The sequence below is a fragment of the Syngnathoides biaculeatus genome, chromosome 23, assembly GCF_019802595.1.
Source record: "Syngnathoides biaculeatus isolate LvHL_M chromosome 23, ASM1980259v1, whole genome shotgun sequence".
Taxonomy (NCBI): Eukaryota; Metazoa; Chordata; class Actinopteri; order Syngnathiformes; family Syngnathidae; genus Syngnathoides; species Syngnathoides biaculeatus.
The window spans coordinates 976,633-994,806 of record NC_084662.1 but is presented as its reverse complement, the minus strand read 5'-3'; the positions used below and the strand labels follow the sequence as shown (position 1 = coordinate 994,806).

The window sequence follows — 18,174 nt, the reverse complement described above, 5'->3', positions numbered from 1 at the left end:
TTCCACTGCGTACCTCCATCTCTCTAATTGTTCTTCCACCTGTTCCCTGCTTTCACTGCAGCTCACAATATCTGCGAACATCATGGTCCTAGGGGATGCCAGTCTCATCTCATCTGTCAGCCTATCCATTACTACCTCAAACAGGAAGGGGCTCAGCGCGGATCCCTGATGCAGTCCCACCTCCACGTTAAATTCTTCTGACACACCTACGGCACATCTCACCGTTGTTCTGTTGCCCTCATACATGTCCTGTACTCTTCTAACATATTTCACCGCCACACCAGACTTGCGCATGCAGTACCACAGTTCCTCTCTTGGTATACACTGTGATAGGCTTTCTCGAGGTCTACAAAAACACAATGTTGCTCCTTCTGATCTTCTCTTTACTTTTCCACAAGCATCCTCAAGGCAAATCATGCATCTTTGGTACTCTTTCTAGGCATGAAACCATACTGTTGCTCGCAGATACTTCTGTCCAGAGTCTAGCTTCCGCTACTCTATCCCATAACTTCATTCTGTGGCTCATCATCTTTATTCCTCTGTAGTTTCCACTGTTGTGAATATTTATATATATATAATAAATTGGTAAAAAACTCCACACCCACTTCACCAAATTGCTTCCATACCTCCACTGGTATGAAATCAGGAACAACTGTCTTTCCATTTTTCGTTCTGTTCAGTGACTTTCTAACTTCCCCATTACTAATCATTGCCACTTCCCGGTCATTCACGCTTGCCTCTTCTACTCTACCCTCTCTCCCATTTTCTTCATTCATTAACTTCTTGAAGTACTCTTTCCATCTACTTAGCACACTACTTGCACCAGTTAACATATTTCCATCACTATCCTTAATCACCTTTACTTGCTGCACATTCTTCCCATCTCTATCCCTCTGACTGGCCAACCTGTAGAGATCCTTTTCTCCTTTTTTTGTATCTAACCTGGTGTACATGTTGTCATATAGCTCTTGTTTAGCCTTCGCCACCTCTACCTTTATCCAATGACGCATCTCAATGTATTCCTTTCACCTCTCCTCAGTCGTCTCTGTGTCCCACTTCTTCTTCGCTTATCTCTTTCCTTGGATGACTTTCGGTATTTTGGGGTTCCATCACCAAGTCTCCTTCTCCCCTTTCCTACCCGAAGACGCCCCAAACACTCTCCTGCCTGCATCTCTGAATAACTTGCTAGTAGTATTCCAATCTTTCTGGGAGCTCTTCATGACCATCTAGAGCCTATCTCACCTCACAAGGCCACACAACATTCTTCCTTTCTCAATTTCCACCACCTGATTCTCTGCTCTACCTTTGTCTTCTTAGTCTTCCTACCCGCTACCAGAGTCATCCTACACACCACCATCCTATGCTGTCGAGCCACACTCACTCCAACCACTACCTTACAGTCGGTAACCTCCTTCAGATTACACCGTCTGCACAAAATATAATCCACTTACGTGCTTCTACTTCTGCTTTCGTAGGTCACGCTATGTTCCTGTCTCCTCTGGAAATAAGTGTTCACCACTGCCATTTCCATCCTTTTTGCCCATTCCACCAAAATCTGCCCCTCCAAAGGTCCTTTGCTGAATGCCGTACTTACCCATCGCCCGTTTCCTTCGCCAACATGTCCATTGAATTCTGCACCATCCACAACTCACTCTCTGTCTCGGATGCTCAGGACTACTTCGTCTTGTTCTTTCCAGAATTTCTCTTTCAACTCGAGGTCACTTCCTACGTGTGGGGCATACTCTAGATGCTAATCATATTGTACATAATACTCTCAATTTCAAACGTCTTCTTCATCACTTGATCTGATACTCTTTTCACCTCCAAGACATTCTTAGCCAGTTCTTCTTTTAAAATAACCACTACTGCATTTCTCTTCCCATCTCCTCGATGATAAAATAATTTAAACCCTGCACCCATACTTCTAGACTTACTCCCTATCCACTTACTCTCTTGGATGCACAATATATCAACCTTTCTCCTAATCATCATGTCAACTAACTCTTGAGCTTTTCCTGTCATAGTCCCAACATTCAAAGTCCCTACACTTAGCTGTAGGGTTTGTGCATTCCTCTTTTTCTTCTGCTGACTAAGCCGTTTTCCTCCTCTTTTTTCGTCTTCAACCTACATTATCGGAATTTCTACCGACGCCTTGCAGATTAACAATGGCCTTCACTCTAGTAGTTGAAGGTTGGGTTGGGTCCACGTTCGATGTTTGGTCCTCGTTGTACACGCAACGAAGGTAATATTGTTAGCACGCTAAACTAGGCTAACTTAGGCCGAGGAGCTTCACTGCGAACGATACGGCTCCAATTTGGGTACGAAGATAAGAATTGTTAAATTTCCTATTAGTCCTCACGGCCCTCGTTGTACAAGTTTTGAAGTTACTCACATTTGATGTTTCTTCCACAGCACGAATTGATCACAAATTCATCTCGTTGTTCGCCTGCTAAACTATGGTAGTCTGGGCCTAAAGGGTGAGTTTAAGTTTGTTTCCACTCACCCAACTTTCCAATCAGTACTTATGGTCCTAGTTGTTTACGATACGTAGGTTTTGTAGGTCGTGTAAGTACTAGCATGTGATGTTTACCTTCTCAGCAAATATTTAATTATGTGCGCGACTTGATGTTAAGGAGCTAGTCTAGGCTAGGTTGCGCAGCTTCAGCCCGAACAAATACGGCTCCAATTTGGGGACTAAGATTACACAGATGATGATTTTAGTCTACTGAAGTTGTCACCAGGGGCGCTCCACGTCGAGTATTCACCACATTTGGTCCAAATTCAGTAGGATTTATTTATTGTAGGGTCGTGCAGGTCACCTCCTCGATTTATTGTTACCAGCACGGGGACCGGAACATAAAAATAATAATAATAATTCATGATGATTGATTAATCATCATAATGGGGAAAAAATCCTTCTGGAATATCTCACTCAGAGGTCTGACCTCAAACCGTAAGAAATGCTGTGGCATAACCAAGAATCTTTCAGTCTTCAGAGACATTTGACCGCCCTTGATTTGGCAGCAGGCATATTTGACAGCCGGCATGCACGGAAAGCCCAGGGACACCAAAATTGCACAATATCTGAACAAAGTATTTTATTTTTGTTTATTCGTTTATTTAATTGTAGTTGTAAATTGTTAGACTGTGATCTCAAAATATTAAAATTATATATATATATATATATATATATATATATATATATAGTGTATATAATATTTTTCATTACTCAAAGTATGCATCACACTCTCAGACACCTACACGCCTTCCAGACGTCAGCTCATAGTCCTGCGTAAAGATGAAAGTGACTTACTTCAGCCGTAATTTGTAGACATTCTGCGCGGAGGTTCAGGAGTAGGTAAAATAAATATTCATGCAGTTATTTTGCAAATATTTTTCATTGTTCAGTGAAATAGTGCTCTTTGTTTGGCATTGTATTGTTATACCCTCAGCAATGGGCAATGCGGAACCGCTGGGTTTGCCAGTTTTTTGTTTTTTTTTTAAAAGTAACACTTTTGCAACTCACCAATGCAGCCCTTTGCGGGCACAAGCCAGTGCAACCTGTAGGCCTGTCCCAAGACCGCATCAATGCGGAGGGTAGCGTCAGGAAGGGAATCTGGAGTAAAACTGTGCCAAACAAATATGAGCGTTCATCTAAAGAATGTCATCCCGGATTGGTCGTGGAGCGGGTTAAGAACGCCCACCACTTGCCGAGCGTCTGTGGAAATTCAGCTCCTGTGGGTCGAAGACAAAGAGGAGGAGGAAAGTGGATTGGCCGGCAGAAAAAGAAGGGGAATCCACAGAACCTACAACTGAGTGTAGGGAGTTTGAATGTTGGGACGATGACAGGAAAAGCTCAGGAGTTGGTTGACATGATGATTAGGAGAAAGGTTGATATATTATGCATCCAAGAGAGAAGGTGGAAAGGTAGTAAGGCGAGAAGTTTAGGGGCGGTGTTTAAATTATTTTACCATGGAATAGATGCAAAGAGAAATGGAGTGGGGGTTATTTTAAAGGAAGAGCTGGCGAAGAATATCTTGGAGGTAAAAAGAGTATCAGATCGAGTGATGAGGCTGAAATTTGAAATTGAGGAGTAGTAGTAGACTTTAATGTGATTAGTGGCTATGCCCCATGTGTTGGATGTGACCAAGAGGTGAAAGAGAAATTCTGGAAGGAACTTGATGAAGTAGTTCTGAGCATACCAGACAGAGAGAGAGATGTCTGTGTTATGTGACAGAAGATTTTCTGCTAGGTTGAAGGCCAAAGTTTCTAAAACAATGGTGAGACTGGCCATAATGTATGGATTAGAGACTGTGACATTGAAGAGACAACAGGAAGCAGAACTGGAGGTGGCAAAAATGAAAATGTTGAGGTTCTCTCTAGGAGTGAGCAGGATGGGTAGGATTAGAAATGAGTTAATTCGAGGGACTGCCAAAGTTGAATGTTTTGGAGACGAGATTTGAGAGAGCAGACTTTGATGGTTTGGACATATCCGGAGGCGAGGGAGTGAATATATTGGTAGAAGGGTGCTGAGGATGGAGCTGCCAGGCAAAAGACCAAGAGGAAGACCAAAGAAAAGGTTGATGGCTGTTGTGAGGGAGGAGAAAAGGACAGTGGGTGTTAGAAACGAGGATGCTCGAAATAGGCTGAGATGGAACAAGTTGACACGCTGTGGCGACCCCTAACGGGACAAGCCGAAAGAAAAAGATTATTCCAATTGAACCAACTACTGTCTGAGATTTAGAAAGAGGGTCTCAGGAATGCGCAAGGCGTCAACCGAGAGTTTTGGGGTCACAGGCTTCATGTGCCTCTGTCTGTGTGAGAAATGTGTAGGGGTTGAATAGGGGTGAAACAGCAAATGCATCGTCAAAAAACAAAATGTAACAAAAACATCGTGAACATTTTCTGCAAATCAGCAGGTATTTTAAAGCATTGCAAACCTTTGCAACACTGAGACAATTTAATAGTTTTCACAAAGGCTTCTTATCTTGTGAAAGCATGAAACCATAAGGTTTCAGATGGACAGGGTCAAACACATGTTCAGAGAGTGTAGCGCAAGTGGGTTTCCCATAGAAAAGGGCTGCCTTTCACATTTTGTTAAAAAGATGCATATGTCGGAGTAGATGGTAATATCCCTTTATTTATGCATACTTTAGGCTCCGATGAGGCTCTGTGGGATGTTCAATCAAGTGATTGGACCCTACGGGTGATCCAAGTGGGCTTCCTTCCATCATCAAATGTTTCACTGATGGGCCCGCGACACTCTCGTCTGTTCAGCAGTGAATCCCATATTCATCCCCTAGTTGCCATCAATTCTCTTAAATGCCCAAATGGGGTCTTTTCTCTTTATTCACAGCCACTGGCTGGCCTTTTCTGCCGCCTTGGAGAGATGTCTGACTGCCTGAAGGGTTGGGCTTCCGTCAGACTCCCATCTCTCTGAGTAACCTAGATATTGAGAAGGCTATAAACCCTTCGCAACCTACTTCCACCGGGTGTACCTCTGCTCTCCAGTCTTGCTGTTGCACTTTGGGCACAACTCCTGCATACCACAGCCTCTTTGGCTTGTATACCTCCTCGACTTCCTCTTCCAGGGCACATTGTCTGTTTTCCCTTGACAATGGAGATGCTCCAAGACTTACTCGAATTGATCTTCATGCGAGCCAGCTCGATGTTTTCATGTAGCATTTTTAACAAAGGACTTAAAATACTTGCGATCAACAATACAGAGCCATGGTGAGTGTGGTAAGTAAGTGAAGAAACGGGTCCAAGCGGGATGGAACAGTTGGCGGAAGGTGTCTGGTGTTCTATGTGACAGAAGAGTCTCCGCTAGGATGAAGGTCAAAGTTAAAACAGTGGTGAGGCCGGCAATGATGTACGGATTAGAGACGGTGGCTCTGAAGAAACAACAGGAAGCAGAACTGAAGGTAGCAGAAATGAAGATGCTAAGGTTCTCGCTTGGTGTGAACAGGTTGCAAAGGATTAGAAATGAGCTCATTAGAGGGACAGCCAAAGTTGGATGTTTTGGAGACAAGGCTCGAGAGAGCAGACTTCGATGGTTTGGATATGTTCAGAGGCGAGAGAGTGAGTATATTGGTAGAAGGGTACCCAGGATGGAGCTGGTAGGCAAAACAACGAGAGGAAGACCAAATAGAAGATATATGGATGTTGTGAGGGAAGACATGAGGGCAGTTTGTGTTAGAGAGGAAGATGCAGGAGATAGGCTTCGATGGAAAAACATGAACTGCTCTGGCAACCCCTGAAGGGACAAGGCGAAAGAAAAGATGACTGTGGCAGCTCACAGAACTCTCGAACAACAAGGTGCTCGGTAATACTCATTGTCTACGTTGCGCTGCCCTTCTTGCGCTCTTAAAGGGGTACACCATAATTACAGATCTTACAGTATTTTTTAACTCACATCAAGCCTCCTCTTCATGCTATGAAAGGCCAAATGATGATGGCTTGATGCTAGATCGATAATTTAAGTTAATTTTTTTAATTCATTTGAAAGAGACCTTCTGCTCAGATTTTATTTTATTTTTTTTGTAGGAGTTAATGTTTAATGTGTTTTATGAATACATTTAAATTTTGGAAACATGGATGACTGCATAAATTTTATAAGCAATACTATTTTTCAAGTGTAAAGATTTATCCACATATTCTTTAGTGTGTATGGACACAAAAAAATATAGAACATCTTTATGTCAGATGTCAAGAAGTGTTTTTATTGAAACCGGGTTGAAATTGCTCTGAGTGCTCATGGTAGTTTTACAGCTCTAAAATGCATTTACAAGAAACATGTCGTTGTTTTGTCTCTCCAAACCTTCATTGCTGGATTGGCAAAACAGAAGCAAAGACACAAACAAAACTGTACAATGTGAGTGAGATTACATTTGCTCTCACTCTCGCTCTGTCACCCTACCAACCTACTCTACTCTTCTCTAAATATTTTGTCCCATCAGGGTTCGCTACAGCGCGTCACCTTTTTCCATATAAGCTTATCTCCTGCATCTTCCTCTCTCACACCCCTCGCCCCCATGTCTTCCCTCACAATATCCAACAACCATTTTTTTTGTTATTCCTCTCGCTGTTTTTTTTGGCAGCTCCATCCTCAGCACACTTCTGTCAATGTACTTACTCTCTTGCCTATCCCTTGATTTCTTTTCTCCTTGTAGCCTCACCATTCCCCCTCCACCCATCTAATTCACCCACATATATTCTGTTTCACTTGGGCTAATCTTCATTCCTCGCCTTTCCAGTGCATGTCTCCATCTTTCTAATTGTTCCTCCACCTGCTCCCTGCTTTCAATTTGTCAACATCATGTTTCAAAGGGATTCCAGTCTAAGCTCATCTGTCAGCCTATCCATTACCACAGCAAACAGGAAAGGGCAGTCCCACCTCCAACTTAAATTCGACTGTTACACGTACGGCACACCTCACCACTGTTCTGCTGCCCTCCTACATGTCCTGTACTATTCAAACATATTTCTAACATCTTATATTCCTCTTCTTTTTGCCGCTCCTCAGTGCGCTGTGTTCCACTTCTTCTTCACTAACCTCTTTCCTTTTCTGACTTTCTGTATTTTGGGGTTCCACCCCTAAGTCTCCTCGCCTTTCCTTCAAGAAAACACACCAGGTATTCTCCTGCCTGTCTCTCTGATCACCTAGGCTATTATTGTAGTCCAGTCTTCCGGGAGCTCCTTTTGTCCATCAAGAGCCTGCCTCACCTCTTTCCGAAAGGCCGCACAACATTCTTCCTTTCTCAGCTTCCAGGACATGGTTCTCTGTTCTACCTTTCCTTCTCAATCTTCCTCCCCACCACCAGAGTAAAGCTTACAGTCATTAACCTCCTTCAGATAAGATCGTTTGCACAAAATGTAATCCATCTGCATGCTTCTACCTCTCCTGTATGTCACCCTATGTTTCTTTGCCTCTTCTGGATAAAAGTGTTCACCACTGCCATTTCTATCCTTTTTGGAAAGTCCACCACCATCTGTTCCTCAAAGGATCCATCACTTCTTCATCGCCCGTTCCATCACCAACATGTCCATTACGATTTGCACCAATCACAACTCTGTGTGCGATGCTCAGAACTACTTCATCTAGTTCATTTGCGAATTTTCATTTCAACTCTAGGTCGCTTCCTACCTATGGAGCATAGCCGCTAATCACATTATACACAACACCCTCAATTTCGAGTTTCAACCTCATCACTTGATCTGATACTCTTTATACCTCCAAGAAATGCATTCTTTGTCAGCTCTTCCTTTAAATTAACCCCTACTCGTCTTCCCATTGACTCCATGATAAAGTAATCTAAACCTTGCCCTTAAACTTCTAACCTTACTACCTTTCCATCAAGTTATCAACTTTTCTTTTCTTGGCATGATCTGATATGTTGAGGGTAACCTAGCAAGCATTACTTGTTGCTGTTTACCTACACTCCTAGCTTACACGAGCACTTCTGTCCACACGGAAGTAAATTCGAACAGAACACTCTTCAAAATCAAATGAACACAATTGGATTACCTGCACAGCATCCTTTTTAGTTTAAATTTATTTTTTTAATTCATGATGGTCTCATGGTCATGGGCTGGACAAACTATTGGGCCATAAAATCTCCAGGTCTGTTCGAGATTTCCAGGACTCCTCCAGTACACCTTTTTAAAAAAGGGAACACCGCCAAAGTCTGTCAATTCAGAGGCACAGTCCCTGATATGTGATGTTCCAGATGCCTGTCAGCAAGATAGCCCCATAACATCCGGAGGCTTTCAGAACTCAAGTCATACTCATCCACCCCGAGAGCCCTGCTATCAAGGAGCTTTGTAACCACCTTGATGACTTCAACCCCAAAGGTAGGGCAATCCCCTTACAGTCCCCAGACTATGTTTGCTTATGGGTCAATCAGTGGAATTGAAGTCGAAATGTTAGAACCCGCTCTTACCGGTGGTGTCCACCACAGGCTTTGGGGCTTGCATCCCGGGCAGGGATTGACGACAGCCACACCTCTGATCACATGCCTCAACAATGGCGGAAAGGAACATAATCCACACAGCATGTGGACATGGTTCTCCTGGTGGTGGGAGTTAAAACTCCGTCTGACAAACGACTCTGCCTGACATTCCAAACAGATGCCCACTATACGTTTGCCACCGTCGAAGACAACATACCACCAGGTCTTTCCCACCTCTTCAGTTCAGTGTCCACGACATGTGGCTTCAAGATTCAAGAAACCACCACAAAGTCCATCATCAAATGTGGCTTTCAGTGTCCTCGTCCCAAGTCCATGTACTTGTAGCCGTAAGTTTGAACATGGTGTTTGTCATGGACAGTCTGAGAAGAGCACAGAACTCCAATAATAAGGGTCAATGGTCGCAGTGTACAACCAATGCCTTCCAACCAGTGCTATTTACCTTATTGAATGAATAATTTGAAAAATTAGAAATAACCATTATGCTGTACTTATTCTTACTTGTCTGTTTGCAGTACTTTCCTGGATCTGAAGAACCCCTCCAAACTTCATATCAATATTCAGATGATGGACAGAGTAACTCTGCAACTAGCACGGGTACATGAATCGCCTTTAAAATTGTATGTATGGGTACCACATGTATGAGGTCATTTGGGAGGTATTTCTCATTTTGCCGGATGTATGATTTACTGACCTTTTAAACTGGTAACAGCTTAAACTGAAGGCTCTGGCCAGCGTCATCGTAATTCTATAAACCCTGCTGAATTTGGACAGAATGTTGTGAATACTCAACGTGGAATGGTCCTGGCGACGACTTCAGTGGACCAAAATCATCATCTGAGCAATTTTAGTACCCAAAATGTACCCGTTTCGTTCGCATCGAAGCTGCTCGGCCTAAGTTTGCCTATCTTAGACGGCTAACAACAAAACAAGTCTGTTTTCTAATATTTACTGAGAAGGAAAACATAAAACACTCGTATCTACACGTCCTCCAAAACATGCGTAACATATACTACGAGGATAATGAGTACTCATAAGAAGTTGGGCGAGTGGAAATGCCAACTTAAACTTGCTTATCGGCCTAGTACTCCTTAGCTTAGCTTGCTAACCAAGAGACGCGTTTGTGATCAATTCGTGGATGTTAAAGACACATCAAACGTGAGTAACTTCATAACTTGTACGACGAGGACCGTGAGGACTTATAGGAAATTTAACAAGTCTTAGTTTATATTAGTACCCAAATTGGTGCCGTATCATTTGCATTGAACCTGCTCGGCCCAAGTTAGCCTAGCGCGCTAAAAACATTACCTACGTAGAGTATACAACAAGGACCAAACATTGAACGTGGACTAACCTTCAACTACTATAGTGAGGGCCATTGTGGTTTGAATCCATCTCCTTTGTATTTTCACACAGGTAGTATATGATTTGTGTACCTTATGTGCTGACTACGTTTATGTGATTGCTTTCATTTGACTTTAACTTTAATATAGATTAGGTAATATGTGAATTGTCTCTTATGTGCTGACTTTATTTGACTGCTTCTTCTTTTTGACCATCTGTAGCCCATTGGGCAGCACAATATTGTGCTACTGTCGGCCGGTCCCAAAACTGTGCCAAACATATATGAGCGTTCATCTTACGAATTCCATAACGGTTAGGTTGTGGCCCAGGCTTCCTACGCCCGCCCCCGGAAATGTTAATCTGCAAGGCACAGGTAGAAATTGAGATATTGTAGGTCGAAGACAAAAAAAGAGGAGGAAAGCGGCTTAGTCAGCAGAAGAAAAAGAGAAATGCACAGACCATACAGCTGTGTTTAGGGACTTTGAATGTTGGGACTATGATAGGAAAAGATCAGGAGTTAGTTGGCATGATGATTAGGAGAAAGGCTGATATATTTTGCATCCAAGAGAGCAAGTGGAAAAGTGAGTAAGGCTAGAAGTTTAGGTGCTGGGTTTAAATCAGTGATGAAAGTTCTCTGGATTGTCCCGGAATTCCAGATTTTTTAATTTTCATGAAAATAGCTCCGGAAAATTGTGGAAACATTGCCTAAGATTAATCCGCATATTAGTTGACAACATTGGACGAACATGCGTTTGAGTTCGTTTAGCTTTCACGAGCGTAGCCATGTTGAGGCACTAACACGAGTAAGAGTAACGCCCCTCCCCTCGCATTCCCTCAAGACATCGCTTATTTTGTGTGTGGTCTTGACATTAATTTGTGTCAATTTCATAAATGTTGTTATCTAGACAATGCTCCAAAACAACTGCTATTCACCCGGAAACAGGAAATGCAAGTTAACCGAGGGGTTACTGAGCATGTACGGAGCATGTAGGAAAACGCATGTTAAGAACTGCTTCACATAATGCGAGCGCATTTACGTCGAAAGTCATCAACATCATGAGCCATGTCAAAGAAAATTCAGTTACACCATGGAATGTGTAATTTCAAACGCAAATGATCTTATCTAGATGAAAATATATGTTCAACTGTTCCATAAAATGCATATATTGTTCAATGTATTTGCCCAAAAATATAAGTCTTTATGACTTAAAGTAGTTGAACTTTGACCTAGTTTCTCATGCCTGCAAAACGACTCATTTCATGGGCGGACCTCTGACGTCACAAAATCTGGGATGGGCTGTTTTGGTGGGAGTCTTTTGTATTGACGCTGAAGAAAAACCCATTCATTTCAAGAATTTGTCAGTGATTTAAACCAAAACCAATCCATAAAAATTATTTAATATTATTTTCATTTTATCTTATTATTATTATTAAAACTGTGCCAAACAAATATGAGCGTTCATCTGGGATGATACGGGAGAAAAAGCAGCATTATATTATTATATTTTTACTTATTTGTGAAAATATACCAACTTAGACTACGTTATCAGCTTCTGTGTATTTGGTGTAATAAGAAACATTTTACATGCACCTGAGTCTTGCCTCCACTACTCTTTCCCATAACTTCATAACACTTTAAGAAAGGGAACGGAAAGGTGTTTTCAAGCTACACACTCCTCAGCCTTCCTGGTAAGGTCTATTCAGGGGTGTTGGAGAAGAGGGTCCGTCGGGAAGTCGAATCTCAGATTCAGGAAGAGCACTTTGGTTATCATTTCATCATCTTACATATGATCAGCAATAGTAATAATAAAATGAAATAAATAAATACATAAAACAAATAAAAATACATGGGGAAAAATTAAGAACAAGAACCAGCAATTCCACATTTTTCTTTTATCTAAATATACCTACACAACAGTTCCATTTTTAAAAAAATTATTAAACACTCCATGGGTGTTATTTTTCAACAACTGAAATAACTCAGTTTTAACCCTCTCCTCTCTCACTGAACGCTGTCTGACTGGTCCTTTAAACATGCCTTTAAATAATATATGGGTACGCCATGAAAGTGAATTCAAAGTGCAATAAAATTTCAACTTCCCATAATGCTAACGCCTGGGCTTGTTTCTCTGCAACGAGATGGTCCCATCTGCGGGTAATGGGAGACAGTGACATCCGAAGTGTGTTGCTTATGTCCAGTTTATTCCGTTGTTTTGTTTTGGTTGCTGTCACTCCAGAAAACCCCGCTTCACATGGATAGGATGTCGGAAATCGCAACAGTGTTTTCAGTGCCTTGGTGGCGATCTCCGGGTATTCTGCCGTGACTTTAATCCAGAACATTAGCAGAGTTGTTGTCTCGAAGATACTGTACTTTTAAAGCCAGGGTCGTTTGCGATCTCCGCGGTTGTTCTTGTTGCACAGACAAGCTGGATTCACCTGGTTTGTTGATAAGTGGGTTGCGGATCCATCCTTTGGTAGTTCGTGGGTTCTTTTTGGTTAAGAAGTAGTGCTTCAACTCTTTTAATGGCGAAGACAGGCGATCGTGCACCAGCTGGGGAAATGAAGGCTCAGTCTCACACAAAATCCATGCTGTTTAAAACATGTTAAATATGCCTCTGTTCATGCGGTGTCCCCACAAATCCAGTTTGGCTTTAAATCCAGCTACTTTATCTGCATACTTGAAGACTGTTGTCATTTTCCCCTGAAATGATTCATTCAACGGGGTGAATATGTCACACAAGTAAGCCAGTTTTGAGACCCATTCCTCGTCACTGAAATGTGCTGTCAGTGGCGACTTCTTTTCTGAGAGAAATCTTTGCAGCGGCTCTTGTAATTCAAACACTCTTGCGAGCGATTTCCCTCTGGATAACTTATTTTCGTGTATAAGAGAAGCCGTGTGTGCGCTTTGTCCATCTCCTCACTAAGATCCTCAAAAAGTCACGAGTTAAGGGTGTGTGCTTTGTTGTTGTTAATAACTTTTTTTTTCTTGGAAGTTGTAGGCTCTTCTGTATCTTCACTGAGCATTTCCCACTTCGAAAAGAAACTTTCCAAAGACGGATTTTTTACTCATTTTGTAGCTTGTGGAGATACATTTTGGTCCTGAAGTGACTGCGATGTAACCAAGAGAGTCCGGTCATTTTTCAAAATAAAAGATTGTTCAGACTTGGAAAATGCATGCAACGGAACTAATTAATTATTTCTTCGGTGGCCCAATACCGATTGATCCACAGACCGGTACCGGTCTGCGGCCTGGTGGTTGGGGACCATTTTTACAGTGGACCAGCTCTACACCCTTGGCAGGATCCTTGAGTGTGCATGGGGTTCTCCAACCAGTCTGCATGTGTTTTGTGGACTTGAAGGCGTTCAATTATGTACCTCGTGGAATCCTGTGGTGGCTTCGTCTGGATTATGGGGTACTTAACTCCTTGAAACAGGTTCTTTGGTCCCCGTGCGACCGGTGTCAAAGTTTGGTCTACAGTGCCGGCACTAAGTTGGACTTGTTTCTGATGAGAGTTGGACTCCTTCAAAACTGCCCTTTGTAACTGTTTTTCATTTACTTTACTTACTTCACTTTTACTTTAGGGAGATAATTTCTAGGTGTAGAGGGGGTCCAGTTTGGTGGCCTCAGCATTGCATCTCTGCTCTTTACAGATGATGTGGTTCTGTTGGCTTCATCAAGTCGTGATCTACAACCCTCACTGGAGTTTTTTGCAACCAAGTGTGAAGTAGGTCAGTTGAGAATCAGCAACTCCAAATCTGAGACAATGGTCCTCAGTCAGAAAAGGGTGGCATTCCCTCTGCGCATCAGGGATTAGATCATTCCCCAAGTGGAGGAGTTAGAGTATCTTGAGATCTTGTTCACGAATGAGGGAAGAATGGAGCGGGTAATCGACAGGCGGATCAGTGCAGCGTCTGCAATGATGCGGACTTTGTATGGGTCCTTTGTTGTAAAGAGGGCGCTAAGTCTAAAAGCGAAGGTCTCAATTTACCAGTCAATCTACGTTGCTACGCTCACCTATGATCAAGAACTGTATCCCGGATATAAGCAGCACTGGATGCGCCTATCCCACCAGAAAGAGATCCTGGGGACGACCCAGGACACACTGGAGAGACTATTTTTTGTCTGGTCTTGGAACACCTCGGGATCCCTCTGGAAGAGCTGGATGGAGTGGCTGGAGAAAGGGAAGTCTGGGCATTCCTGCTCAAGCTATTATCCGGCCCCCCGGTAGAAGATGGATGGATATTTTCATTAAATTTTTTTATGTTGCTTAAATGTATGCCGTGACGCAGGAGAGACTTTAATTTCATTGTATAGTCATATGATGACATTAAATGGAATTCATTTATTTATTAATGGCAATGTTTAAAATAATGAAACACTAAAGGTTAGTGCAGAGTCGCAAGGAAAAAAAAGGTTTTCTGTAGTTTTACAAATGGAAAATGAGGGAGGGGCCTTCCTCAAAATTTAGGGGGTGTCATTCTGTTATTTCTGTGGTATGTGAGAAATGAAAGAAAGCAGTAAAAATAAAGGGCTCTGTTGCAGTGTGAGCTGGCCGTTGGTCAATGTCGGGATCCTGTGCAGTCCAATCTGTGACTGCAGAAGCTCCCTCAAGGGAAGTGGAAGATCACCCCTTTGGCAGGGAAAGAGCTTGAGCTGCTGTGCGGGTTTGAGAAATTCTGACTTTATATAGTCAGGCTCACCTCAACACACAGCTTGTGCTGTGGTGCCAGACGTCTTGAGAGGGGTTGGACTCTGAAATTGCCCTGGGCCTAGCCTTGCTACCTTTCCACCTATTCTCTTGGATGCGCAGTATAGCAACCTTTCTCCGAATGATCCTCTCCTTGATGAACCTCATGTTAAATACATTTTAAAAATTAACAAATTGCCATAAAAATGATCCATTCATATCATATTATTGCTCCAGTGTGACTTGGAAATAAGATTTTTGACCTTCTTCCTAAGAGGCGTGGAATTGCATCTGCTGCTGGTTGCACCAACAGCAATTTATAGAAATATATTTATTATTTATATTTACATTATACATTATATTTTTACTTTTTATATATTTATGTAGAAATGTGGTTTTTTTTGTTACTACAGTGTGATGACTAGTTTAAAAAAACAAAATCCACATTACACAGATCACTTGAAAATTACATTTTTGTTTATTCGTGTGTATTACTAAAGGGACAATAAAAAGAATAAAATAATCCCTCTCTACGTCACGGATCACCTATCGCGGATTCAGTGCATTGCGGATCCCCGGAACCCCCCCCCCCTCCCAAAAAAAAAAAAAAAAAAAAACCTGATCGCTACATACTAGTGCGCCATCCCTGGTGCGACGACATGGCTCGATGAAGCAAAAAAAAAAAAAAAAAAAAAAAAACAAGTACAGTACTATAGCGGGAAGCTGCAGATAGGGTATAATGAGCCATCCCCACCAAAGACGACATGGACCAATGAAGCAAAAAAAAAAAACTCCAGCATACATGAGGACAGTACTGCACTGTATATTATGGGGGAAGGCAATGCGCCATCCTCGGCACAGTGACATTGACCAATCAAGCAAATACATAAATAAAATTAAAAAGCCGCATTGATAAGGTATAATGCGGCATCCCCAGGAAGACTGCAAGGCAAAAAAAAAAGCAAAAAAAAAAAAAAAACTCATGGTTTTTCACTTTCTGTGGGTGAGTCTGGTACCAATTAATTGCGAAAAACGGGATTACTGTATATCTGATTCCGACATAGAGCTCGTGCACATGACGTCAGTTTTCACAATACCATATTGGCAGTCACACCGAGCTGCTCTGCAGCGCAGGAGTGGTTGAACCGAAACAGATTTTTCATTGCCTGAGACCTGTTGTACTGGTTGTCACAATAGACGAGACATTTCTTCAAAGATATAATTTTAGGGTTCTCATTACCGGTCGTGACACACAAGATGGCGGACATATAGATAGGTTTCCAATTTGCTTGTAGTGACACACAAGATGGCGGACAAGGGAATCCTGGGACTGTGGTGATGTCATCGGAAATCTATGTATTGAATACCAGCTGAAAAGATGAGAAAAGATCGATGGATTGCCAAACAAAGCTGCTCGTCAGTACAGGAGTCATTGAACCGGAGCAGATTTTTCACAATGCCCGAGACCTATTGTGTTGTTGGCTGTCACAATCAATGAGACAGTTCTTCAAATCGTTCATTCTATGGAATACTAGCTGAAAAGGGGAGAAAACATAGATGGATTTTGGCAATTAAACGGGATGGATGGTGCCCAACGAAATCATCGATCATTTCATTTCAGGTCGGAATTATTCTTCTCAATCTCAAATTATCAACAATTATTTAGAAATTGACTCATTTGAGAACAATGTGTATTCAAAAATAATAAACCGTTTGTCACAGAGTGGTTTACGGAGGTTAACCTATGGCAGAAATACACGTGTACGGAAGAGTCTAGTCCTTGTCCTAAATTTTTTTTCCAATCATAGTTAATGAATGCGAGTTTGTATCAAACCATGGGTCATTGATTTAAATATTGGTATTTGTGTTGAAAAAATCTGAGTGGGTCCATCACTACGTGGGATTTATTCCTGATTGAGAACAGATCCAGCAACGACGTATTTGTATGCGTCCAGACAGCTTTCAAACTCTTCTGTGTAAATCTCAATGACTCAATCACCAGATATATGTGTATATCCAGTTGTCCAAGACAAGCAGAAACAAATTAATAGTTAAATCTCTTTATCGGCAAAAACATCAACTTTGGCATTAAATAAGGATCCTCTATGCCAAGTGTCTCTCATTTTTCTACGTACCTTCGTTTATTATCACCTTCTAAATGTTTAACGGTATCGGACAAAACTCTGGGTGTCATTGTATAAAACGTATTTTCGTTTTGTCTCAACAGAATTACCTTGCAACAATGCTTTGTTTGACTGGCAATATGGCGACGTAAACAAAAATCACATGGTTTTATGACATAGGTGCACAAGTTCTATACGACTGCTAATGCTCACCGAGCAGGAAAATGAGATTTAGGAAAGAACACCCGGATTCACCAGTCAATTATCCTAGAAGATTTTAATCTAGCTAAATTTAACCAGGAACTCCCAAAATATAGGCAGCATGTAAAAGGTCTCACGTGGGAAAATAACTCTCTAGACCACTGTTGTACTTCTCTTAAAAACTCATCGCACTCATCCCCTTGGCTCTTCTGATCACTGCTTACTCTACTTATTACCTATATACAAGCACTTAAGTGTGCGAAGCCTTCGGTAAAGTCAGTTAAAAAGTGGACCAACGAGGCAAAAATAGAACTTCAAAGCTGCTTTAACTGCACAGACTGGAGTGTCTTTGAAAATTCAGCGAGCAGCCTTGATGTAGTTAATAGATATGTTAACGTGTATGTCAGTATCTGTGAGGTGTGTTTTTCAACAATAACTTTTGACATATTCAATAACAACAAGCTGTGGTTTACAGCCAGACTTAGAGAACTCCCCCATGCTAAAAAGGTTGCATATCGTCGCGTGGATAGGGCCCTGCGCAATCGCTCTAGAAACCAGCTGACTAAAGAAGTTAACGTTGCAAAAAAGGACTATGCAGCTAAACTGGAAAAACATCTTGGCGCTAATGACTCCAAATCAGTCTGGCACGAATTATAAACGCTCACTAATTAAAACCGACATTCTTCCAAGTAGAAAAGAAGAGCGGGCTAGCTGACAACCTTAATAGCTTTTACTGCAGATTTGTTAAAAGTCACTTTCACACCATGCACCAACCCACCAAGCCGTACTACCTTCTACTCCACCATTTAACATCCATTAAAGGGACGTTAGGTGGGTCTTCAAACAACA

The 18,174-nt window shown here is 41.9% G+C and overlaps 1 protein-coding gene across 11 annotated transcripts in view; it reads left to right on the top strand.

Annotated features, from left to right (window-relative positions):
• map3k7 (mitogen-activated protein kinase kinase kinase 7) overlaps positions 1–18,174 on the top strand; it is a 117,065-nt gene that overhangs the window by 57,868 nt on the left and 41,023 nt on the right. For all 11 annotated transcript variants that reach the window (XR_009793887.1, XM_061812974.1, XM_061812975.1 and 8 more), the window contains one exon: positions 9,485–9,566. Coding sequence is in view for 10 of the 11 variants with exons in the window: in XM_061812974.1 (XP_061668958.1) it covers positions 9,485–9,566 (82 nt within the window). In the remaining variant the exon portion in view is untranslated. The remainder of the gene's footprint in view (positions 1–9,484; positions 9,567–18,174) is intronic.